Source organism: Micromys minutus (assembly GCF_963924665.1).
Source record: "Micromys minutus genome assembly, chromosome: 27".
NCBI classification, from domain to species: domain Eukaryota; kingdom Metazoa; phylum Chordata; class Mammalia; order Rodentia; family Muridae; genus Micromys; species Micromys minutus.
In genome coordinates this window covers 17,234,288-17,259,070 of record NC_137962.1, presented here as the reverse complement: position 1 = coordinate 17,259,070, position 24,783 = coordinate 17,234,288, and the positions used below count along the sequence as shown (strand labels likewise).

Sequence of the window (24,783 nt, the reverse complement as noted above, 5' to 3'; positions counted from 1 at the left end):
ATGAGTGGGAACAGTTTATTTGAGGCACTAGAATAGCAGCAGGAAGCCAGTGTGGGTAGAGAGAGCAAGTAGGGACTCAACTGGATCTGGGGGTGGGAGTCCTCATCTGGAGGGGCGGCAGCTCTCCACAGGCAGTCTCCTGAATAGAGTACCACATGGATACAGTGATACCAGGGGAAGAGGTTTTGGTGGAGACACAGGCCTTCTGCTCTAGAATCTTTCAGGTCTTCTTTGCCCACCCCAGAATCCAAGAGGCTTCATTCACACAGGGACACACCGAGCACACAGATGTACACTCATTTGGCTTAGACATCCTTGTCAGTGTGTCCACAGGATTGAGGGCTGACTCCAAGGAGATCTTCACCCCTTCCCTGGTTCCCCACAGAGAGGTTATAGCACTGGCTCTGGAAGCAAGGGTAGCAAGTACCATTTCGACAGAGCAGATATGGGTGAATTTGGTACGTAGCCCTGATGCTGAGAGAGTGTGGAGGGGAACTAGACACACTCAGGAGGAGCTGAAGGCTCCTAGGGTCCCCTGGGACCTAAAAGGAGCTGGGCTTTTCTTCCTGAGCTGGGGGAATATGGGGGATACATGGGGGCAGTCAGGGGCTCAGTTGCATCAGAGCCAACAAGCTGAGCAGGAGCCCAAGGCCCAGGAGTGGGACACTGGCACGGAGTCCGAGGCCCGCAGTACTGAAATTGCAGAAGGAGCTTTGGCAGCAGTAGCTGTTCACGGATGCCACACCGAGGTTGATATTGATGTTCTCACGGGGGCAGGTCGGTGCGCAGCCCTTATTCAGGGTGTAGCCAAGGTCCACATTCCCTGTGTGGAAAGTGAGAATGAGGAGACAGACATGTAGGTAGCAGGAGACGGGGAAAGTCCTGTGGATCCCTGGCCCAGCCCAGGGAAATAGCCAGTTACTCACCAAAGCCTGCAGCAGCAGATAACGTGACACAGTAATTGTCTTTGCTATCGCATGTAACTGGCCACAGGCACTTTAGATTGCTCTTCTGATCCGAGCAGGAGAAGCACATCAGGGAATGGCCTGCAAAAGGGACATGCTGTAGGTGACACCTGCCTGTAGCCTGAGGAAGCCTCCCAGGGCAGGGTGCCTTTCCAGTGGGGCCCTTGATACCCAACCTGCTGACAACGAGGAACTGCACATGCTCAGCCCTGAATCAGAGATTAAAATGACAAGTGACTTCAGACTTTGGTACTGGAGGGGCTAAAGTGCCTCCTTCAACACGAGGTGACAGCAGTGTAGCTGAGCCAGCAGGGGAGCTAGGTCACTTTGCTAGGGAGTTGGGGGGGGGGGCAGGAAGGCCACAGATTCACAGGAGGGCTGACTTGGGAAGAGCCCTGGGAACCTGCTCAGGGGAAAGAATGAGGGTCAGTCTGCATCCGGTATCTCAGAGCCCCATACCTTGCTCCACACCCAGAAGAGCTGCCAGCAGCACAGGCAAGAAGACTCTCATGCTGGAAGAGGCAGATATCTGCAGAAGGCTCACAAGCCAAAGAAGCCTACTGAGAGAGAAGCAGCTGGTTAAAGGGCAGGTTACCCACCCACCATCCAGGATGCTGGCTCAGATACCTGGGCCTGCCCATGCTACACCTCACCCAGTGAGACCTATGTGCCCTTCATAGATGCCCCCAACAGGGCAGGAAAGCAGTACTTACCCTCCTGCTGCATGGGGGATAGCCACTGAGACAACTCGAGTTAAGGCCCAATTCCTTATCTACTATCTACCTGGCACATGCGTCAATCACACTAACAATTTGTACAGCCTTAAGCCAGCCTCGTGCTACTCTAACGCTTACCTCACAATCTACACCATTTATTTAAGAGCCCCTCCCCCTTTTGAAACCTGTAGGAGTTAGACTTCTCCTTTGTTCCTCTGGCTGCTCATCAAATCTCAAAATCAGAACACCTGCCCCCCCCCCTGCTGTTATTGTGGCCAATTATTAAAAAGCTTTTACCTGAAATCTCCCTAGGCACCTGGCAAATCTTCATCTAATGGTACCTTTCAGTTAATATCCCTTTTCAAACTTGAGGACACCATAGATCAAGTAAGTGGGGGGCTAAGAACTTTGAGAATGCCATGGAAGTGGAGGGTTAACAGGTTGTCCTGAGATCAAGGCAGGGGTCAGATAAAGGAGTGTGCATGAACCCGAAAACTTCCCTGAGCCCTTTTTGAGAAGCGGAACTCTCCCCCAACTCCCCCACCCTGTGACGGAGACACAGGCTAGAGGCCTCTGGGCTTCACTAATTCCTTTCTGTACAAGAGGCTCAGAACCCATTTTCACAAGAAGACACCTCCATTCCTCTACCTGCTGGCTGGGGATGTTGACACCTGTAGCAGTCAGCACACTGGCCAGCAAGGTGGGCCATGGGGTTTGTCTGGGCCCTGTGGGCAGGAGTCTTTGACACAGGGTAGAGAAAGGGTTTCAATGTCCTATTTTGGGTCCTCTTGGGGAGGAAGACTCGTGCCATCTGTTGAGTGGAAGAGGGGCATCCCAGAGACAAAGGAATAGGGGGGGCATACAGTTCTCTCAGAGGAAGGGGGTGCAGTGGAGGTGAAGTTTTGGTATCCTCCTGGACTGGCCTTAGTTAGGCCTCTTCTGTCCTGAGCCTCGCTGTCATTTTGTAGTGGGTAGCAGAAGCTCCAGGTGGCCAATTTCTGTGCCAAGCCCAGCCAGGCCTGTCTGCATCTCTGCTTTTTCGTTTTACAGTGGGGTTTAGGAGTGAAGGAACCCCGAACTGTCGGCTAGGAAGCTCTGGCATGCACAGCCACAACATCCCTCCCTCCACCGGAGGACTAGCGATAGAACGGGTGGAGTGGCTGGAAACCAGTCCAATGTTTGTCCGCAGCAACCACCAGCAGGCAATGGGGCAGGGCCCTGGGGGAGCCCAGGAACTCCTCCACAAACTCCCAGGGCTCAGACGCGGAAGCCAGGTGTCTATTGGCAGCCGGCCAGCAGAGGAAAGCCATTCAAGTCTACCTTGCTAGACTGGGACCCTACTTAAAATCACCTTAACATTGATATGCAAAACCCTGGATAAGACAAAGAACTCCCGCTCCACACTATAGGGAGGGTCCTGCCTCGGGGCAACGAGTCCACCTGGTAAGACCCAAACCCTCACCCCCCAGCCTCCTGCTCTAGTTTACCAGGGTGTATCTCCCTCTGGAGATCCCAAGCACCAGTGTTAGTGGAGTAGAGATAGGGATACCCAGGGATGGCTCAGCAGGCGCCTCTGGCCTCTTTAGAAACCTGCCAGAAGAACTGGGGTGGGGGTGGGGTGATCGTAGGAACGAAGCACGCTGCAGAGGCCTCCCAGGCTCCAATCACTCTGCACCCGGTAACAGAGCGCCGGGACCCCAGATCCTACATGCTACAGCCAAGGCCGACCGCTCTCTCTCCCAGTGTTTCCCGCCGTGGCCGGGCCCTTGCCTGACGCGTGGACACCTGAGGCCGGGTTCATTAGACTCACCTCCGGGTCAAGCAGTCCCGAAGATAATACCGAAACCTTAAGTCCTGGAGATCACCAAAAGCTGAAGGATCCCAAGCAGGCGGAGCGGAGCGCAGATGGCGGGGGCGGGCTGAAGGCGGGGCGTTCTACGGACTGTGGGCGGGTCTCTGGCTGGTGGGGAGGACTACCCCGGCTGCTGGCCTCTGGGAACTCCGGCTGTGCCCTTATTCTTGCTGCACAAGTGCTCCTCTGAGACCCCGACCGAGGTCCCGAACTATGCGCCCATGGCGGCGGTCCCCAGTGGTACCCAGAGGCTGGCCGAGACAGCCCTAAGCGCCCCCACGACACACAATGTGGCATTAGAACGCTGGAGTGGCCTGTGGTGCAGCATGTCTACCTTACCTTTCAGGACAGACCCAGGGAGGATGGAAGGGAAAGGATATACTAAAACCTGTGCGCAGGCTTGGCTTGCTTCCGGAAGGAGTGAGGGGATAGACCGCATCCTGGAGCCCTAGGCGCTCATGGGAATCTGCTGCCTCAAGGCTGAGGAAGTACTGAACCAAGGATGCCTCATCACCGGCCCTTTAGGTTGTCAGGACCTTCTGGGCTGAGCCCGTCTGGGCCATCCCTCTTTTAGGATGAGGCGAGAGGACAGGAATTCCCGGAAAGGAGGCCATTGCAGCACCGGTTTGAACAGATGTTTTTCTCACTTCCCACTTCCTCTGAGTGCCGCCGGCCTGCCTCCTCCACTCCACTCCGCGAGTATGAACAGAGAATCCAGCCCAGTCATCTCGTCTTGGTTCTCATCTTAAATGCCTAAGCCCCGGTTTTTAGGAAGAAATCCCGAACCCTTCTGCTTTGACCTAAGTGTCTTCCAATATTCTATTCTACCGCTCAGTAAGTGCTTCCACGCCCAACAAATACTAACGACCACCTGCTGAGTGTTGTCCCTGTAGCAGTACCCTGGGACCTGTGCCCTGCTTCTAGATGACTCTTCTGGGGTGGGGGGTGTCAGGGTAGCAGGCCCCCTTTGCCTGCAGTGCTGTTTGGTCCTTCCCCTCCCCTCCTTCTCACCTTCGTCTTCCTTCTGCAGAGCCCTACCAGGGGACTGTAGGCTGCTGAGTCTCTGCCACCTGCTTTTCTGAGAGTCACACTTCCATTCTTGGTCACACATGTGGAAATAGGGGGTTTTTTTTCCACCTGATCTTCCTCACAGTTCAAGGAATTGATGGTGGTGACAAGGGCTGGTCCTAGGATGGAGCTTCATAGGATTATAGGTAGGGAGGAAACAGAAAAAGTTGTTGAAGGTGCAGAATAGATTGGCCAGGGAGGGGCTGAGGCCAAGTTTCCCTGTAGCTGGAAGCTAGCTGCTGGGGGAGGGAGATGGAGTATATTCCGTGTTTTCAGTTTTCTGATAGAGACGTAAACAAACACAGTGTGTTAATGTGTTTTCAGAGTTCTTCTCAACTCCAGCCATGCCCCTTCACAGGTTCATCCCATACATCAAATGGGGGTGAAGACACACATGTTTTTGGTGCTCAATCCTCAGGAGCTGACAGCAAGACTCAGTGTGTGTCCGCAGATGTCCAGGCTACAGAGCTGTTGTTAGCATATTGTCTAGGCTCCGCCCACAATTACCTGGCAACAGCCAGGTATGCCTTTCTCACTATGAAAGGCGCTGCTTACCCCTGCTTACCCCTTCCTCTTCTCTGCGCCTCTCCCTCTCCCTCTCCCCCTCCCCCTCCCCCTCCCCCTCCCTCCTTCCCTCCCTCCCTCCCTCCCTCTCTCTCTCTCTCTCTCTCTCTCTCTCTCTCTCTGCCTTTTCTGTTTCTACTACCCTTTCAACTCCCCTCCCCATGCCCTGAATAAACTCTATCCTGTACTATACAGCCCTGTTATGTGGCTGGTCCCTCAGGGGGAAGGGATGCCTCAGCATGGGTTGGTGGAGGTACCCCTTTTTCCCCACACCTGACTGCACCTCCACCAAACATATTCCCTCTCTCTTTATTTTTATAAACACAACAGTGATGACATTTGTTGATAGGGGACTCCACACTCCTGGAGTGTTCCCAGGACAGAAACCATCTGGCAGGCAATGGCCAGCCAGGTGTGGGTCCTTGGCTTTCTCTCTCCTCCTTGGTCTCACCTTGGGGCAGGGCAGGTCTAAGTAGCCAAGGATGGAAATGTCTTCCTCATATTTAAAATATCTTTCTCATACTTGCTCTCAGGCTGCTCCAGTGATCTAAATCCCTACCAAGCTGTCACTATGGAGGGCCTGAGGGCAGAGAACTTCATCATGTGTCTAGTACCGCATGTGGCTCATAGCAGGGTCTCAGTAAGTGAGGATACATTATTCATCAGGACTGACCCCTCCTTTGGACCTGGAAGACATGTTACATCGGAACATAATCCTTAACTGATTATGGATGGGTAGCTCACAAGTGTCTTAAGGTCTCTGTCATTACTCAGACTCGAAGCCTAGGCAATGCAGTGGGCTGGGGCTTGCGGATGCTATGGTCCATGGGGATGCTGGAGTCTGGCTGGGTCCCTTAATGTGCAGCTGAGAAGATCCGATAGGGAGTGACAAGCTTATAGGAGTGGTGGCTGACAGTGTTATCCGTGTCTCCAAGGAGGACCGTCCTAAGGGCAGTGGTCTCGGGAATGACAGCAGGAGTTTCTACGCCAGTTGATCTCATGTGCTGATCTGTTCTTCGATCCATTTGTGACACCACATGAGAGGGACAGGTGATGTTTATCTCGTCACGAATCTATGATCCCATTACACTGGTGGCTCAGCTCTCCCTCCTCACTCATTCGCTCCTGGGTAGTCTGGAGTCACATGGGAGAATCTTTCTGTTGTCACTCTGTAGCTTCTGTAACACAAAGACCACAGATTTTACTTGCGTGGCCAGTGACCTTTGCCACAGTCCAGACCTCACAGACCTTGTGACCTGAGTAGACATTCAGATTCCTAGTGCAGCTTGAATAGCTGCCCCCCTGCGGAGCCCCCACCCCCTACTGCTTTCTATTTCTGAATAGAAGGTTTCCATAACCACCCTTCAGATGCTGTTGGGAAACAATCCAGAATCCATCCACCAGAATCTGTCTTCTTGGGCTTGAAATATCTACCCTTCCAGAGCAATGATAACAAGAAATCCAAGCAAACAAACCAACCAACCAGGGTCTGACGTAGCCCAGGGTGATCTCAAACTTACTGAGTAGCTAAGGATGAACTTCTAATCCTTCGACCTCCTGCCTCTACTTCTGAGTACAGACTGTTGGTGTGAACTTCCATACCAGATTTATGAATACAGCAGATCAAACCTAGGGCTTCATGCATACTAAGCAACTGAACCACATCTCCAATTCAATTGTGTTAATCTTTCTGGTCCCTTGTCATGGGCTGACAGTAACTATCCATGGTATGACTTAGGCTTGTGCCAATGGCATTATTATGGGCTGGAGTCCTGTAGACACTGAGCCTGTCCCACCTTAGTGGGATTCTGGACATGTTCTCTGTGATGGTGAGGTTTGCTGAAGTTGTCTTATATAGAACTTTCTGTCCTCTCTTTATATATAGAAACACCTACTTCAGTTGTCCCCCAGGGGACATTCAGGGACCAGGGCAGTATGTCTTCAGGGGCAAGTGGACAGGATGATCTGCCTTACCAATTGGGGTGTGTGATAGTTTGAATAAGAATTCTTCCATGGGCTCATATGTTTGAATGCTTAGTTTTCAGGGAGTAGTGCTCCTTAAGAAGGACTAGGAGGTATGGCCTTGTTGGAGTAGATGTGGCCTTGTTTAAAGAAGTATGTAACTGAAGGGTGAGCTTTGAGGTGTCAAAAGCCCAAGCCAGGCCCAGTGTCACTCTCTTTCTGCTGCCTGTGGATCCAGATGCAGAAGTCAGCTACTTCTCCAGCATCATGTCTATTTGTTCGCTGCCATGCTCCTCACTGTGATGATAATGGACAAAACCTCTGAACCTGTGAGCCAGCCCCAGGTAAGTGCTTTCTTTTATAAGAGTTGCCCTGGTTATGGTGTCTGTTCACAGCAATAGAACATTGACTAAGACAAGATACAACCCGTACCACGTCTTGCTCACAAATCCCTTGTCCTTCCCAGATAGAAGGTATTTCAGGAGGATGACTGAAAGTTGGCCAACCACCCATCTGTGGATCATAGCAGGCCCTGGTCCTAGCTATGAGCAGCTCAACTCAGCCTTAGTTCTCCCTGTGCCTGCTTTTTTCAGTTTTGTCCACTATGCCTTACTGAATTCACAAACTAAGACAAGGTTGGTGGTGTCAGAAAGTCCTTAGGTCCCTCCCACAGTCAGAGGGTGTCTCTAGAGTGGAGGAACCCTTATCTGCAGTCTGCTAAGCTTGCTCCTCGGCCATTCCCTCTCACTGGATGAGCCATTTCACTCACGAGCCTCTTCCAAGCAGGCACCTGTCCTGAGGAAGATCCAAGTGAAATGAGAGCCAATACTGCTCTGCAAGCAGAGCAGAGCTTCATCCCAAGAGGTCTCCCCCCTCCCACAGCTCTCCTTTAGTTTTCTCCCATGAACTCAGAGGCTGTCGTGGGCAGCTGAATGGTGTGAACAGCCCGGGAGTAGCTCCTTCTGCCTCTCAGTCAATGCTTTGCCCTTTCTTCCCACACAGGATCCTTTCCTCTTTGGCACCCCTTGGCAGTAATTAAGCCCCTTCTGGAACTGTTCTGGCCATGCTGTATCTGACTTGGAGCCCCTCTTTATTTCTGTGGTGCCCGCCGTGTTTTCAAAGTGAATGAATGAATGAATGAAGATACTCCATATTTTTATGCCAGCATAGGAAAGAAGTACATCTTCTGCACAGGTGTCTTGTCTGTCCTGGTCTCAGCTGAAATATGAGGTGTGCAGTCTCGGTAACCTTAAGGGACTGGGTATAAACCTTCATACTTCCCCAAGTCTAACTCAGAGGATACTGAAATTTGAACTGGGGGCTCAGAATTGGCAGCACATATAGGGCTAGACATTTTTGGTCTTGAGCATGCTTAGGGAATCCCAGCTTTGGTAGATGGCTAGACATTAGCAGGTCTAGAGGAATGTGGGGCTCATCTCTCCCTCCTGGTCATCAGCCTGAAAAGTGAAGGACCTGAATCATTTTCCCAGTTGTGGGAAGACAACTGATCTCATAGGCCAGTTTCTTTGCCTGAGTTTCCTAGATTATTAATGTATAGCCAAGTAACTAGGCTTCATAAAAGTCATCAGATCACTGTGCAGAACCCAGCATTTTCCAACTAAAGGGCTATTTTCAGACATCTGAGACCCAATGCAGAGGTTTCCCACTCTGTTATGACCCGCCAACTGATGTTTCCACTAGTGTATTTGAAAAAGCGCTTTATGACTTTGTTGGTTACTATAAAAAGCTCATCAAACTGTTGCCACATCAGAACATAGAATTTGGGATAACCTAAATCTGTGATCCTAGGCCATTTTTATTTGGTTCCAGAATAAACTATCTTCCTCTGCTTGAGTGAAAGAGATCATCAGTAGAAAGGTTAAAGAAGTCTATTGAGGACCTAGAGATGCAGCTCCTTTGCTGGTGTGCTTGCCTATCAAGCAAGAAGCCATGGGTTCATCCCCAGCTCTGTGTAAACCAGGGATGGTGGCACATGCCTATAATCTTATTGGAAGATGGAGCCAGAAGGTCAGGAGTTCAAGGACATCTTAAGTACCAAGGTCAAGCTAGGATGAGAGAGTCCTTGTATATTAAAAGGGGGAGGGCTGTTCAGAGACTGGAAGGACACGGCACCAAGTCTGACACTGTCTCCTATGCCCTGCTTTAAAAGAGCTGGTCTGCTCTTAATAGGAAGTGGTCATAACTTTTTGTTCCAGTTTTAGCTTTATTGCCTTGTTTTGCTTCTACAATGTTTCCTTTGAATGGCTTCTGTTATAGTTTTGCTTTATTATTCTTTTCTTTTGTCTAAGACAGGATGTATCCCATTAATTTTCTGTTGCAGAGATAAAACACCAGGATTGAAATCAGCATTATAGAAGAGTTTATTTGGGGGTTCCAATGCAGAGAGAGAGAGAGAGGACCGAGAGTGGACTGAAGCTATGAACTCTTAAAGCTCGCCCATAGCAATGTACTTCCTCAAGCAAGTGATGCGAACAATTTAAACCTGATAAGTTCTAAAATAAATTGGGTTTTTTTTTCCAGTTGAAACTTAGCTGAAATTTACAGAGGCCCCTGATAAGTGCCCCATTTTGGGTGAGTACACATATCTCTTTAACATTAGTCATGAGACTTTAGCTTGTGTCAAGATGATAAAAATTTAAACAGTGCAACTGAACCCTTGTCAACTTGACATTCAAACATGTCACTATGAAGCCATAAGCTTTCTTGTTTCCCAAGTTCTTGTATTAATATAACAATATAAAGACATAGTACAACTTTAAAAGTCCCACAGTCTTTAAAAATGGCAACCCTTTAAAAAGACCAAGGTCTTGTTCAGAGTTACTGTAGGTTTCTGTTCAGGCAAAATAAGTTAAATAGTTTCTTACTCCAAGAGGGAAGAAACAGGGCATCACCACAATCAAGCAAAAGTCAAGTCAAATGCCCAACCGTGTAAATCACTGAAATGGCAAATGTCTGGGGCTCATGATCTGAGACCAAGGGAGGGGCCTAGGCAGTCCCACTTCCCTTGGTCTTTCTCCTGCCACATGCTCGTGCATGCTCATGGTCCATCTCCTCTCATAGCAGCCTCGTCTATCTCCAAATCCTTTCTTATCTCTCCTGAGACCCCTCACTCGATCCTCAAGTCCCACCTTTCTCTCTCTACTGCCCAGATCACAGGCTCCAGCTCTTTACTGACCAGTTAAGTTGGGGAGCAAGGTTTACCCAGCATCATTGGGTGTGCATGAAGATCTGCTTCATGGTGGGCAGGGCAACCAGATCTTGGGTATTTAGCATTTAAATACAAGCAGCACCAGACAGACACCCTACTTTTTGCCACTACCTCTGTTATTGATGGTTATCTCCAATAAGCTGGGGTTCTCACTGCAGTTGGCTGGGCTCTCCCACATCCATCATTAACCAAGAAAATTCCCCACAGATTTGCCCACAGGCCAATCTGATGGAGGCATTTTCTCAAAGTTCCCTCCTAGCATGTCAACTTGACAAAAAAATTAACCAGCACACTCTTGAAATCCAAAAGATACATAGTTTGTTTTTTTTAAGATCTCTGTTATATTGATGCATTCTTATTATTTTTGGACAAGTTCCTAGTTGAGCTGGAACTCATTATTTGACCATGCTGGTTGTCTCGAGCTTACAGAAATCTGCCTACCTCTGTCTCCCAGATACAGACATGCCTGACTAAAGGCATTGTGAATATATGTCCCAGAGTTGTAGGAGAGTCCCAGAAATGGGATCTGTCTTAGTTATAATTCTAATGTTAAAATATTTGTACCTCTGATGCATTGCTCACAGGAGATTTACCTGTGGCTGTTCTGAGTCTTTTGCTGTCTAGGTTTAATTTTTTTTTTTTCCTTTAAGTCAGTTCTGGTAAAAATGAAACTTCTTTTACAAACTGATTTTGATTGCTTGGTTAAAAAAAAATTAGTATCACTTTAGAAAAAGTATGTTTTGTGGTTCAGAGCTATTAGGTTGGGGTGTTTTACACTTGTTGGTTTTGTTTTTTATTCCTACACACTGGGTCCTGAGTGTAAAAGCTTGTGGAACTGAACTTAACCTTCATCTTCAGATTCTAACAATAGGGGGCTCCAGGGAACAAAGGAAAATAGTAAACACACACACAGATGTTAGCGTTAAACAGCGAGACAAGGAACACCTAGGAAGTTAAATAAAAGCGAGGTTTGAGAAGCCGGTCTGAGCAGATAGGACAAAGGACAGGGCTAATGACTGTCTGGGCTCGCTCCTGTGGTGGTAACAGAGAAGGTGTGCTTTGTTAGGGAGAAGGATGAAGAGAGTGGGGGGGCATATGGCCCATGGAGGTGCCGCGAGGCCTGGGGGCAAGGGAGATACTGGGGGGGGGGCAATGTTGGGAATCCCTTCCCCCTGAGGGACCAGCCACACAAAGGTTTAGTACAGAATAGAGTTTATTCAGGTCATGGGAGAGTTAAGTGGGTGATAGAGGCAGAGAGAGAGAGAGAGAGAGAGAGAGAGAGAGAGAGAGAGAGAGAGGAGAGGAGAGGAGGCCATCCAAAAGCACGTGGAGGGAGAGGGGGAAAGGGAAGGGGAAGAGGAGGAGTAGGTGTGGGAGAGAAAGGCTGCAAGAGAGCAAGAGCAAGAGGCAAGAGAGAGAGGAGGGGGCAAGCAGCTCCTTTTATAGTGTCAGGTCACTGGGGCGGAGGATACCTGGCTACTGCCAGGTGACTGAGGGGCGGGGTTTACAGAATCCCAACCCAACATGCTTACTACAGTCATCTCTGCTAGGGCTTAAGGATGTAGACTCCCTAGCACCCACCTCACAAACAGTCACAAACCTTCTTTAAAATCTGCAGCAGAGACACACTGGGCTTGCTCCCCACCTCCAACAGTCCACTCCAATCTCTCTGGAGTCCTGTGTTCAGCTTTCCCAAATAAACTGCTTTTTTGGCTAAATAAACGTAAAACGTCTGTGTCTCCTGACTGAATCTATTCCTTCAAGAAGATAAGAACCAAAGTGCCCCCCTTCCTGTAGCATCTCCCTCAAAAGGACCGGGTGACTTCCTGTGGGAAGAAGCCTGGCCTGAAAGCTCCCCCAGGTACTGTCAAGCACCCCCTGTACCGCAACCTGTGCAGACCCCAGGGTTCTTCCCGAGGGGTGTCCAGGTGATCCCAGGAAGGCACAGGACAACCAACTGGTGCTGAGAGCCCTGAGGCCCCTAGAGCTCTTCAGTTGACTTAATTTCACTTAGAGGTGTGGGGTTTTTGTTTGTTTCTTTCTTTCTTTGTTTTTGTTTTGTTGTTGTGTTTAGCAACACATTTGCTGTTAGTCCAGCCTGAACTTGTGGAGATCCTCTTGTTCCTGCCTCCCAACTTCTGGTATTACAGGCACCGACCATGATGTCTGGTTAAAGGCCTTTATGAAGAACTTGACAGAAATTGTCTGAAATATTGCCTTGGTTCAGACACTCTCTCTATCCCTCCTTTTTTATCAGTTTTTGTTTTTGTTTGTTTAATATACTGAGATTTGGGCTGGTGGGATGGCTCAGTGGTTAAGAACTCCGACTGCTGTCCCAGAGGTCAATCCCCTGCAACCACATGGTGGCTCACAACCATCTGTAATGAGATCTGGTGCCCTCTTCTGGTGTGTCTGAAGACAGCTAGAGGGTACTTATATATATAAATAAATAAATCTTTTTTAAAACTCCATGACCTCAGTATCCCCAGGAAGTTGGCTAGAGTTCCAGTGTCAGGCATGACTCCTCCCCCTGCTGTGTGGCTCCGGAGTCCAATCAGGCATCTGCTGGTTACCACCCACAGGTGAGCACTTACTGTACCTCTACTATAGCCATTGTTGTGGCTCATGGATGCGCAGCTGGGTAGGATTACCGATGGCTTCTCTCCTTTGGCATCTATGGCCCAGGCAATATTGCAGAAGAGGAGGCAGAAATACCATGAGAGCCACAGCACCAGGAAGTCTGCGGCTAACAGTCTCTCCCAGACGGCTGCATACACCTCATCAGAATAAGGGCAACCTCAAGGGATATGCTAAGGTGGAAGGAGGACAATCTCCTGTGGCCTCACCCGAGACAAAGGACTACACAGGCAAATGATGACAGCTGAAAGAGGAAGAATTAGCCTCTCCCAGACGTGAGCCCCCAATTGTTACCCAGTACAAAGTAGCCAGCTCTGAAACCACAGTCATACAAACAAAGACAAACAGCAGATTGTATGTTTATATTTGTGTGATGCCCATGCACACGCTCGTGCTTACTCGTGCGCTCGTTCGTGAGCGTACGCACATACACACATCAATTATAATAAAAGAAAAAGCAGCTTTCAATTAGAGGGTGTCAGCGGATGTGGAAGAATTGGAGGAAACGAATTTGGGAGGGACTGGAGGAAGGAAGGAAAGTGATATTAATTGTATTTTGATTTAAAGTGCTTAAAAATAATTTGCTTTTGAGTAAGACATCGAGACAATGTCATCTCGGGAAGAGGAAAAACAACCGTAAAACACCCTGTAAAAATTATTACAAGAATGGATCAAAAGTACAACAACAAAAAAGAAGGTGCCAGGTGTGCTGAACATAATGGCAGGCATTTGTAATTCCAGAGCTGAGCAAGTCGAGGCAGGAGAATTTGTGTGAATTCCAGCTCAGCCTAGATCATATATTGAAGAGTAAAAGGTTGTCAAAGGACACTGATTCCTTGCCCTAGGGATTTCCTCTGCAGGAAATCGCTCCCAGGAAATCCCACTTTCTTGAGATTTGAGTTCCTAAAATAACCGCAGAAGGTCCGGATGACCTCTATGGAATGTTTCAACGACCTAGGTGTGCCCGGGTGTTCGGCTAAAAAAAATGTATTATTCTTCCCCTTTGAATTTCCTCATTGTCCCCTTTGAATTTCCTCATTCCCCCTGTCCTCCCCCTCTTTTGTGGTTTTTGCCTTTATAAGCCCGTTACAAGTTCAGGCCGGGGTCGAACTCCTCCACCCCTGCGTGGTGTATGAGTCTCGACCCCAGCATGCTGGCCTGAGATCTCACTCTGTTTCACTTTCAATAAACTTCCTCGTGCGATTGCAGCAAGTCTGGTCTCGGTGCCTCACTGGGTGCGCGTCTCTCCTGAGATTTGAGTGAGGGTCTCCCTTCGGAGGTCTTTCAATGTAAAGAGACTGTCTTAGGGTTTTACTGCTGTGAACAGACACCACGATCAAGGCAACCTTTATAAGGACAACATTTAATTGGGGCTGGCTTACTGGTTCAGAGGTTCAGTCTATTATCATAAAGGCAGAACATGGCAGCATCCAGGCAGGTTACTAACAGATACTCTCTTCCAGGAAGCTAGGGCAATGGTCTTAAAGCCCACACCCACAGTGACACACTTCCTCCAACAAGGCCACACCTCCTAGTAGTGCCACTCTCTGGGCCAAGCATTACAAACCATCACAGCAGCCAAAGCCAAACCAAACCCAAACAACAAAATAAACAGCAATAAGGTTAAACGGAAGACTATGCTCAGTCTCCCAGGCAGGAAGAGCCAGGCTGGGCCTGGACAGGACTCTGACAGTGATGGCTGGGGTCTCAAAAGAAGGGGATGGTGGTCAGCACTCTCAGGCCCAATAACCTTAGGGACTTTTATGGCAAGCCTCAGTCATAGAAACAAGTAGACTAGATTTGTCTCCTTATGACCATGAGAAGCCTGATCCCGACTAAACAAGTCTTTCGCCAAAGCAGAGCAATTAGTCTTGACTTGAAGAATAATGGAGCACTTCCATGCCACCAGGGGACGTGGATGGCAGTGTTGATGAAAGACACCAGACTCTGATCACAAATGAGAATTTAGTCACAGCTGCAAAACCTGCCAAATCCTGATTTCTCACAAGTCTGGCTCCTTGTCTCTGTTCTTATAACTAACAATATTGGGCGCAGCAGGGAAGGCAGTTTTGTTTTGTTGCTCTTGTTTCTTTGGTTTGGGTTTTTGAGACAGGGTTTCTCTATGATGTAGCTCTGAGTGTCCTGGAACTGGTTATGTAGGTCAGGCTGGATTCGAACTCAGATCTATCTACTTACCTCTGTCTCCTGAGTCTGGGGATTAAAGTGCGCACCACCAAGCCGGCCCATTTTGTTGTTTTGAGACAGACTCTTTCTATGTACTCTTGTTGATCTACAACTTGCTAGCTTCTGCTTCCTGAATGACTGGATCACTCAAGTGTGTCAAATCACCCAGCCTAGTTTGAAACAATGTTTTTAGCTTGGGGGTGGGGTGGGGTGGGGTGGTGGAGGTATCAGGAGGAATTAAAAAAAAATAGTACCACATTATTTTATAACTCTTTCTTAAATTCTCTGAGTGTAATCTGGTCCAATATCAAAATAGTAGGACCAGTCACATTATTAGCAATACACAAGAGTTACAAAGATTTGGACATTGAAGGGTCAGCCTTAGCACTGAAAAAGGCCATTGTACATTAGATTATAGCCAGGGAATGGAATCAGCCAGAAGAAAAATTATAATTGAAAGCTAATTCAGTATGTCCTAAACTGCATAATGGACATTGGTTCATCTTGTCATGTGACACACAGTGCAATGTCTGAAGCACATTTGCTCTTTCCTTCTGACCCTCCACAATTAACAGAATATGAGACCTCTCTCAGTGCCTGTACTGGCTAGTTTTGTGTCAACTTGACACAAGCTGGAGTTAATCATAGAGAAAGGAGTCTCAGTTGAGGAAATGCCTCCATGAGATCCAGCTGTAAGGCATTTTCTCAACTAGTGATCCAATGGGGCAGGGCCCAGCCCACTGTGGGTGGTGCCATCCCTGGGCTGGTAGACTGGGTTCTATAAGAAAGCAAGCTGAGAAAGCCAAGGGAAGCAAACCAGTAAGTAACATCCCTCCATGGCCTCTGCATCAGCTCCTGTTTCCTGACCTGCTTGAGTTCCAGTCCTGACTTCCTTTGGTGATGAACACCAATGTGGAAGTGTAAGCTGAATAAACCCTTTCCTCCCCAACTTGCTTCTTGGTCATGATGTTTGTGCAGGAATAGAAACCCTGACTCAAACTGTGCCTTTGCAGTTGTCTCCCCTCCTAAGGATGGCTTCCCTCCTACTCACATTAGCTTCATCTAATCCCAGGAATAAGCCTTCCTACTTTATGGGAAACAAATCACACTGACTTCTTTAGGCTGTGTGGTTCTGGCCTGAGAAAAGCTGCCCAGGAGACCAGCATCTGGGGAGATGGGCAAACACTGGCAGAGAGCATCCTGCAGAGGGATCCAGGAGGCAGGTCAGAGCTGTCTAGGCTCTTCAGGAGCCATTTGCTTCTGCTCTTTGTGTGGAGTTGCTTAGCAAACCCCTTAGGTCGGATGGTACAGCCTTCAGAGGTCAGCAAGCATAGTCTCTTCTGTAAACTCCTTGGCATTTCATCTAATGTTGTTTTTCTTCAGCAGTATGTTCAGGGATGGCTGGGAGCTAGGGGTTGGTGGCAGCAAAGCTACTAGGATGTTGGCAGTGGAAGCTGGGGCCGCCTCCCTTTGGCTTTATTAGCTAGCCTGTTCCCTCTGGCTATTTCTAGTGTCCCTTTCTGATTCCCAGGGCAATGAATTATAGCCATGATGCCTCCAATAATACAAGTATTGCTTCCCTTTTTTTTAAAAAAAAAAAAAGATTTATTTATTATATATAAGTACACTGTAGCTGTCTTCAGACACACCAGAAGAGGGCATCAGATCTCATTACAGATGGTTGTGAGCCACCATGTGGTTTCTGGGATTTGAACTCAGGACCTCTAGAAGAGGAGTCAGTGCTCTTAACTCCTGAGCCCACCTCTCCAGCGCCCTTCCTTATTTTTTTTTATGTCTTTCCTTCAGCAGTCAGCAATCCCATCTGTTGTCAGTGTAGATGTTGGCTGTGGCTCCTCTTGCCCGTTTTAAAGCCTGGTTTAGAGCCTTTAGTGAAGCTTTCTGGGCTGAAGTTCCCGGTGGCAAAGCAGTTGCCCAAATAAGGGAGTTCAAATCCATTACTGCTGCACCAGCAAACCTTATTCCCTTCCGGATGAAGCTGCTCCCATCTGTGAAGTAGATAAATTCAGCGTCTGACCAGGGTAGTATAGCAGTCATGCTGTGTGTCTGAGAACAGGTCAGAAGGCAGGATGGCTAGGTTTAGGGCAGATGATGAGTTATATCTTATGCGAGTGAGATTCAAAAGTAGACCTGAAAGTGCACCAATCTGGCTTTGGACAGACACCAGCTGGGTGGATACTTGAGTGTCCCCTTAATAGCATGGGCGTGGTGGTGATAAGTTTCTGCCCCATGGTTATTTTGTCAACATTCTTGACTAGCAGGGCAGTGGCATGATCCTTAAGCCACCAGGTCCAGCTTCTTAAATAAGCCATGGGTCTTTTCCATGCTCCCAAAGTTTGGGTGAGCACCCCGTGTGCTATCCCCTTTCTCTGATCCACATGTAAGTGGAAAGGTTTGTGAATGTCTAGGAGGGCCAAGGCTGGCCCCTCCAATAAGGCACTTCTTAAAAGCCATGTCCGTCTCAGGGGTCCATTCTATTTTGTCTTCTTGGCCTCTGGTGGCCTCATATGATATTTGGCTATCTCAGTGAACCCTGGCACCCAAAACCTGGCAGATCCCAGAAATTTCTGTACTTTGCCTTTGGGTTGATGGAACTGGGATGCTGAGCTTGGTTGGTTTGCTTCTGGGGTGTCCGACAGCATGCGCTGGGCAACTCCCCTTGAATATGTACCCCAGATAGGTGACCTCAAGTTGACAAAGCTGGGCCTTCTTAGCAGACACTCAGTAGCCAAAATGACTACTGAGTCAACTTGTAGCATGTCTCCTGCAGCAGCTCCTGCACGTCTCCAAATCCAAGAGCACAAGTCCTTATGCAGTGTCTCCTCAAAGGTGGTGGTGGGTGAGTTTTGAATCCTTGAGTCAGGCAAGTCCAGGTCTATTGACCCCTGAAGCCTCTCTCCAAGCCTTGCCTTTCAATGCAAATAGAGGCTGGCTTTGGGTGCCAGAGGCAGGCCACAAAGCCATTCAGTCGGTGAAGAAGCTGTCAGGGGCTGTTTGGTTAACAAAAGCTATGTTCAGAGCTGTTGGGTGCTCTCTGGCTACTGGGTCTAAAGCAGTGTACGTCCTATAGGCTTAAGAAAGTCTTTCTAGATGTTCCCTGGGACTCTCATTATCTTTCCTGCATTACCTGGCTCACCTTGGATAAATATGTGGGCCATCCGTCAGAGTCTGTTGTCAGACCTGGAGCCTCCCACCTTTCTTTACCGTTGGAGGTGTTAAAATACCAGTCAAAGGCTGCTTCGAAATCACCTTGAACTTGAGTGGGCAGCCCATTTGCTCCTGGAACCAATTTCTCAGTGGCTCCCATGATCTTCTCTCTCCCCTCTGTTGTGAAGAGGGCCTGGAGCTGACAATCATCCCAGATGGGCAGGCGAGTGAGCAAGATTGAGACCTCTGGGAGCTGCTGGTCTTTCTGTAACTTCCAAGTGTAAAGAGCATTAGTGGCAAATATGCCATGAACTGTCTCCCCTGAGCATCCAGGGGTCCCTTAGCCTGGAGGAGTAAGGCCCTAGTAGAGTCTGCCCTCTGGGCAGTCCGGGCCAGAGTGTGAGTGGGGAGCCAGGGGTTGCTCCTCCCTCCACCTGTGCAATCTGGGTAGAGGTAGCTGTAAATGATGGGGAGATGGCAAGTCCCCTCCTCAGGCCACCCTGCTTTATAGGTGGCCCATTTATTCCTGCAAAAGATGATTAGTTTTCGGGGATGAACAACCAGACCCGAGTCTTCTGCAAGTTGGCAAACGTCCTTAAAACGGTTCAGGACCAAGCCCAGTGGGGTGCTTTGTGCCTGTCCGATTCTAGGAAGCAAAGGAACATTTGTATGAGAGGACAAAAGGTACAAGAATATGTTTTGTGGAGCACAGTGTGGTGAGGAGGGAGGGGTGCCTCTGCAGGCCCATGCTGAAGCATCTGTTACCCCTGAGCTATCAGCCATACAACGAGTATAGTGTGGAAGAGAGTTTATTTAGGGCTTGGGAAGTAGAGTTGAGAAGGGAGGGGAAGAGAAAGGAGGGAGGGAGGATGGAGGGAGGGAGGCAGGGAGAGAGGGAGAGAAAGAGGGGGCTAGCCAGGAACAGGGTGGAGAGGGGAGAGAGGGAGAACGGGGTCAAACGGGGTTAGAGAGAGAGGGAGGGAAGGAGAGAGGGAAAGGGAGAGAGAGAGAGAGAGAGAGAGAGAGAGAGAGAGAGAGAGAGAGAGAGAGAGAGAGAGAGAGAGAGAGAGAGAGAGAGAAGAGGGGCAGAGTGTGAGGAAGAGCTAGGCCTACCTGGCTGTTGCCAAGTAACTGCTGGGTGGAGCCTAGAAGAAATGCCAATAGATATCAACCTTTTATCCTAGGATCCTACATCCGCCACCATCCCCCTTTAATAATCTGGTGATTTTCAGCTGATTCTGTCTGAAACAGCTTAAACTTCCTCCTTCGGACCTGCCGCCCCAAAGCCACTTCCTATGGCAAAAAATGACCTCACTCTTTCTTATCCCCTTCTTACCACAGCTTCTGCAAACTCTGGGAAGCCTAGGTGTTCTTACCAAGAACGCACTGCCGACAGAAACGTCTTCACTTCTCCTGTGGAAAACACTATTACTCAGAGTTAATGCATCTGGAAGGTTGAGCTCTGAGGTTTTTAGCGACTTGGTCACAATTTCAAATCACATTTACCGAAACTAAAGCACTGGGCATTTTGATACTGAAATCCTTGTGCTACTGAGAAAGCAAATGGTGGGAAATTTATAACCCCAGGCTGCCCCTCCTGTGGCTCAGTTTGCTCAAGATTAACACTTTCTTTCGAAACGGAAACGCGCTGGTTCTTTTTAACCCTGTAGCCCCAGCACCGCCTTCCTCCATCCCACCCCACCCTCTCCGGTCTCACACCCAGGGGCTTGAAAGTGAACGTGCTGGGTGCAGGACCCGGCTCCGACCTGCCTTCTAGCCCAGTCGGCTTGACTCTTTTATCCTGCGGGAAGCGTCTGCTCACCTAATCTGAACCTTTTCTTCTTTCTCTTTCTTTTTCTTTCTTCCTTCCTTCCTTTCTTTCTTTCTTTCTTTCTTTCCTTCTTTCTTCCTTCTTTTCTATTTCCTTCTCTTTCTCTCTCCTTCCTTCTTTCTTCTTTCTCATTCTTTCTTCTTTTTCTCTTCTTTCTCTCTCTTTCTATCTTTCTTTCTTCTTCCTTCCTTCCTTCCTTCCTCCCTCCCTCCCTTCCTTTCTTTTCCCTTCTCTTTCTCTCTCCTTCTTTCTTCTTTCTTGTTCTTTCTTCTTTCTTTTTCTTTTCTTTCTCTTTCTCTTTCTATCTATCTTTCTTCCTTCCTTTTTCTTTCTCTCTCTCCTTCTTTCTTTCTTCTCATTCTTTCTTTCTCTCTCTTTCCCACTTTTCTTTCTTTCTGTTTTTCTCTCTCTTTCTCTCTCTTTCTTTCTTCCTTCCTTTCTTCTTTCTTTCCTTCCTTTCTTTCTTCCTTTCTTCCTTCCTTTCTTCTTTTCTTCCTTCCTTCCTTTCCTTTCTTTCTTCCTTTTCTTTCTTTTCTTCCTTCCTTCCCTTCTCTTTTCTTTCTTCCTTCATTCTTCCTTCCTTCTTTCTTTCTTTCTTCCTTCCTTCCTTTCTTTCTTTCTTTCTTTCTTTCCTTTCTCTCTCTCTCTTTCTTTCTTGTGTGCTACTCACTTTCCAGGCGATTCCATCTCTACCTGTAACCTCCCCAGTTGTCTTTCAGATCCCTCCTTTTCCATTCGAAAGTTTAGCAATTGCTTAGCCACCCTCTCAACTTTTTTTTTTTTTTTTTTTGGAGACAGAATATAGGAAGAAACAGCAGCAAAACCAGAAAATCCCCTCTGGGAGCAAAGCAGGAAGAGAGAACCCAGCAGTAGCCGCCACCGTAAACTTTTTTGCTGATGTCCAGAAACAGTAAATTTCTTCCTTTGTATCCTACCATCTCCTCTACAGCCATTAGAAATCATTTCCCATTTTGCCTAGCAGTCAGGTGTGTACCACTTGTTAGTTGTTTTTTGTTTTTTTAAAGCTATTTTGTTAGGTTCTTATACCTCCACCTCCCTTCCAACCCTTACTCCACCCTAATCCGGTCCAACCCCCAACACTAGGTAGGAAATAAAAAAGGTTAGAGGGGAAAGGGGGCATCTACCTCTTTAGACTACTTCCTGCTGATAAGGAAGGACTTTGAATTCCTTGGGGCAAGTCCCCAGAGAGCTCCAAGTTGGTCTCCTCCCTTTGTTCACTAACACAGAACAAACTGTGACAGCAGCCAGCAGCAGCAGGGGGAGCAGCCGCCCAGGCCTTCCCACAGAGACCCCAGAATTCAACTCTCACACCTAGAACACGAGGCACATTATAATCACCTGCATGAAGCAGCCTCTTATCCCACATCTGAGATTAAAGCAAAAACATAGTCACCTGACTATGTTTTTAAGGAAACCCAAACTCTCCCTACAAGCATGCCATTCTGGGTGATTTCAGTACACAGCCCTTGGTGCTGGCCACTCCCATTTGGCTCAGAATAAGGCATTTTCTGATTTTCTTTAAAGAAGAACTGTTATATAACAGGTACAAGACAGTGATATGCCTCTGGAAGTTCCCGGGTCTATAGACCTGACTCCCACCCCTACTAAGTGTTCATATGACACTTGTGGCTCAAGCACAGTGGTCCCAGGTACTTCCTTTAAGAACTTCCTCTGATTTATATACCTACCTCAGGGCCTTTGCACAGGCTGTGCCCAGTCTTGGTGCTGAAGTGGGTTACGGCTTATCTCCTCACCTCCCCGATGTCCTTCCTGTCTCTAGGTGAGACCTGTGGGACCATGGGAACACCTGGCACCTCGCTGCACAAGTATGAATTTCTTGTCTCACCTCCCATTGGTTTTTAGGTCCCAATGAGCACAAGTCTCTGGTGTTACTTTAAATGCAAATGATGCAGTCGTGATAAGGTTCATTTTCTCTGCCTCTTTAGTCCTGGCGAGACTTGATGTGCTAGGGCTGGTTGGTACCCAGGGGAAGGGGGGAATGAAGTCTTGGGGGTGGAGGGGGAGAGCAGGTCTGGGAGAAAAGGAGGGAGAGAACTTCAATTGGGTTGTAAAGTTAATTAACTAATTAAAGAAAATAGAAAGGTAGGAAAATCTCAAGCGCAACAGGTAGCAGTGAAGAAATTTCAAACACTGCAAACAGAGCAGATGGATCACTAGATTCTTGAAGGCGGATAGACACTTGTATATATCAGACACATAGAAAAAGACCCCTCTGAGTTGCAGAGCAGAAGCTTGGATAGTGGAAAACAATCCAGTCTCTTCTCAAGGGCTGAAAGTCTTTAACATCTCTAAAGACTTCCCACCCCCACTCTCAATTTAGGGTTGGTTGGTTTGAAGGAAGAATGCTTGCTTGACCCAGAACTGCTCTGTAACTTCCTGATCTGGCCTTGAACTTATCCAGCCAGTTCATCAGCAAGGGGTCTGCTGGTGAGAGACCAAAGCCTACAAGGCCTTTGCTTTAAGCTGTCAGGCTTTTGACAGCTCAGGTCAGGAGGATGAGGAAGAAGCCTGTCATTTTGGAAGGTCACCACCTTTATTGCCTAGTCATATCCCTTTCTCTGTCTGTGTGCCTTAGAAGCATGACAGTGGTGGTGATACAGAGCCTCAGAACACGATGCCAGTCATATGAAGAAGGGAGGGAGTCTGTTGCTTCCCATGTGTTTCGTAGGTCAAGTCTCGGGGATCCCAGCTCTCTTTCCTGCCCTATCTGGGTCATCACCTCACCAGCTGTTTTGGGAACGATTGCGACTGTGTGAGGTGGGACTCAGCCTCCTATCCTTGGTGTCAGCTTAAAAATAGATTCACAGTGACTCGAAAGAAGAGCCTAAGATACTGGCTGGGGTCCTCTGCCCACTTGTGCCTCTTTGGCTGTTCGTTCCCCTTGCCCAGTGTTGAGCCACCCAGCAGGGGAAGTGGGCACATTGCTGTTCTTTACTAAGAGAATTGCAGATTTTGGTCATGGTGACAATCCAATAGCCCTACTTCCAGAATTTTCTCCTGGGTCCAGCAGGGTACTTACTTCCTTTAAGATGCCCTTAGATCCCTGCTGAGTCAGTATGTCAAGGCTCCTGTGTCCTCACCCTTCACACCTAATCGCCTTGACTACTCTCCATATCTAATGGGGGTCTTATCCCAGTCCTCCAAAACCCCAACTCCCAACCGGCCTGAGTTTTCTGGCCCACTTTCACAGAGAATGTAGCGAGGTTCGTTTAGCCAGAATCCCCAGAATTGTTTCTGGAATTTTCTACTTGATACATTGTAACCATGGTTGGCTGCAAGTTACAGAACTTGGAGTGTGGGTGGGGCATCTATCTATCTGCTCTGGAACCTTACTGGAGAACTCTAACAAGAGCCAGGAAGTGAGCCATCTTACCCTAAGTCAGGCTTTTAAGAATAGCTCCACACTGGCTTTTTGATGTCTCTTTTTTGGGGAAGAGCCATAAAGTTAATTAACACCCCCCCCCCAAAAAAAAAAAACCCAGCAGTAAGTGCCTTTAAAGGGGCAAGATAATTGGCCTTTAGAAAAAAAGTACTGTGTCAGAAAAGAGTAGAAGCAGAAACATTCACCATGTGGGAGGGAGCCATATGCACGGAGTGGTCATGACTGTAGATAAAAGTATCCAGAGAACATAGTTTGAAAGACAAAGGCAATCACACATCATGGGGTCATGCTATTGGTGCAGGTTGAAAAACATGTTTTGTAGGGTACCTTAGGTTGAGGAAACAGAAATTTATTATTTTTATTATTATTCTTAACTAAAATAGAAATCTATTCTTATAGGCTATGGGGATCTGACAACAGTTGGGCTCCTTTTCTGGTTTCCTATGGACCCAGAGAAGAAGGGGGCCAGAGCTGATCTCTGCATAGGGTCTCCACACCCTCTGTGAAGAATGTGTGGCCTCTGGCCTCCCAACGGAGCCCAGTCTCCTCGATAAAGGCTTCATGATATCAGAACTCGTGGGAGATAGGATCTCTGGATTCTCCAGCCATGGTGGGAATACCTCGGCCATCCCATTAGAACGAGTCTTGTTCCTTCTATCTGTCCTCACCCCTAAGGTGACCTCTGTGAGCCTCCTGGCTTCTTGACTCAGCTCCCAGGCCCCTTTATCTCATATACCTCCTCCTGTCTTCTTCCTCCTGGCTGCTTTTCCCCACCCCGCTGCTTTCCACAGACCTCCTTTTCCCAGCTTCCTTGGTCATCCTCTTGTCTTTCTCTGAGCCCTCCTCATCCCTACTTCCTCAGGCCTATGCGCCCTCTAGTGGCAGCGGGGTGCATTACTGCCCGACCTCCCTGGCCTAAGGAAATCACAGCTCCCAGAGACTGAAGAGCTATATTAGGGCACTCTGTGGATTCACTCACACTGCTAAGGGAGTTGGCTAGCTTTGTCCCCTCAAGCAAACTATTTTATCTCAGAGGACTCGCAACTATCCCTGCAGATGGCCCAGAAGATGGTCTCAACTTGTGTTGTAGGGTTCCTTCTTACAGGCAAATCTTCCAAGTCTGTAAGATGTCTTCATACTGGGATGGAAGAAGAGTCCCTTGGGGACAGGTACTGGTGCTGCAATC

The 24,783-nt window shown here is 48.3% G+C and overlaps 1 protein-coding gene across 2 annotated transcripts; it reads right to left on the bottom strand.

Annotated features, from left to right (window-relative positions):
• On the bottom strand, positions 1 to 3,927 carry LOC308438036 (lymphocyte antigen 6E). 2 transcript variants are annotated; one of them, XM_080939325.1, is made up of 4 exons: positions 3,492 to 3,927; positions 1,425 to 1,522; positions 927 to 1,046; positions 1 to 823 (listed from the first exon to the last, which is right to left on the bottom strand). In XM_080939325.1, the coding sequence occupies exons 2-4, from the start codon at positions 1,474 to 1,476 to the stop codon at positions 603 to 605; spliced, it is 393 nt and encodes a 130-aa protein (XP_080795451.1). In that variant the 5' UTR covers positions 1,477 to 1,522; positions 3,492 to 3,927; the 3' UTR covers positions 1 to 602. The 2 variants fall into 2 exon arrangements, with proteins under 2 accessions (XP_080795451.1, XP_080795452.1); XM_080939326.1 differs by having other exon boundaries at positions 1,425 to 1,525; positions 3,492 to 3,600.
• Positions 3,928 to 24,783: the final 20,856 nt, after the last annotated feature.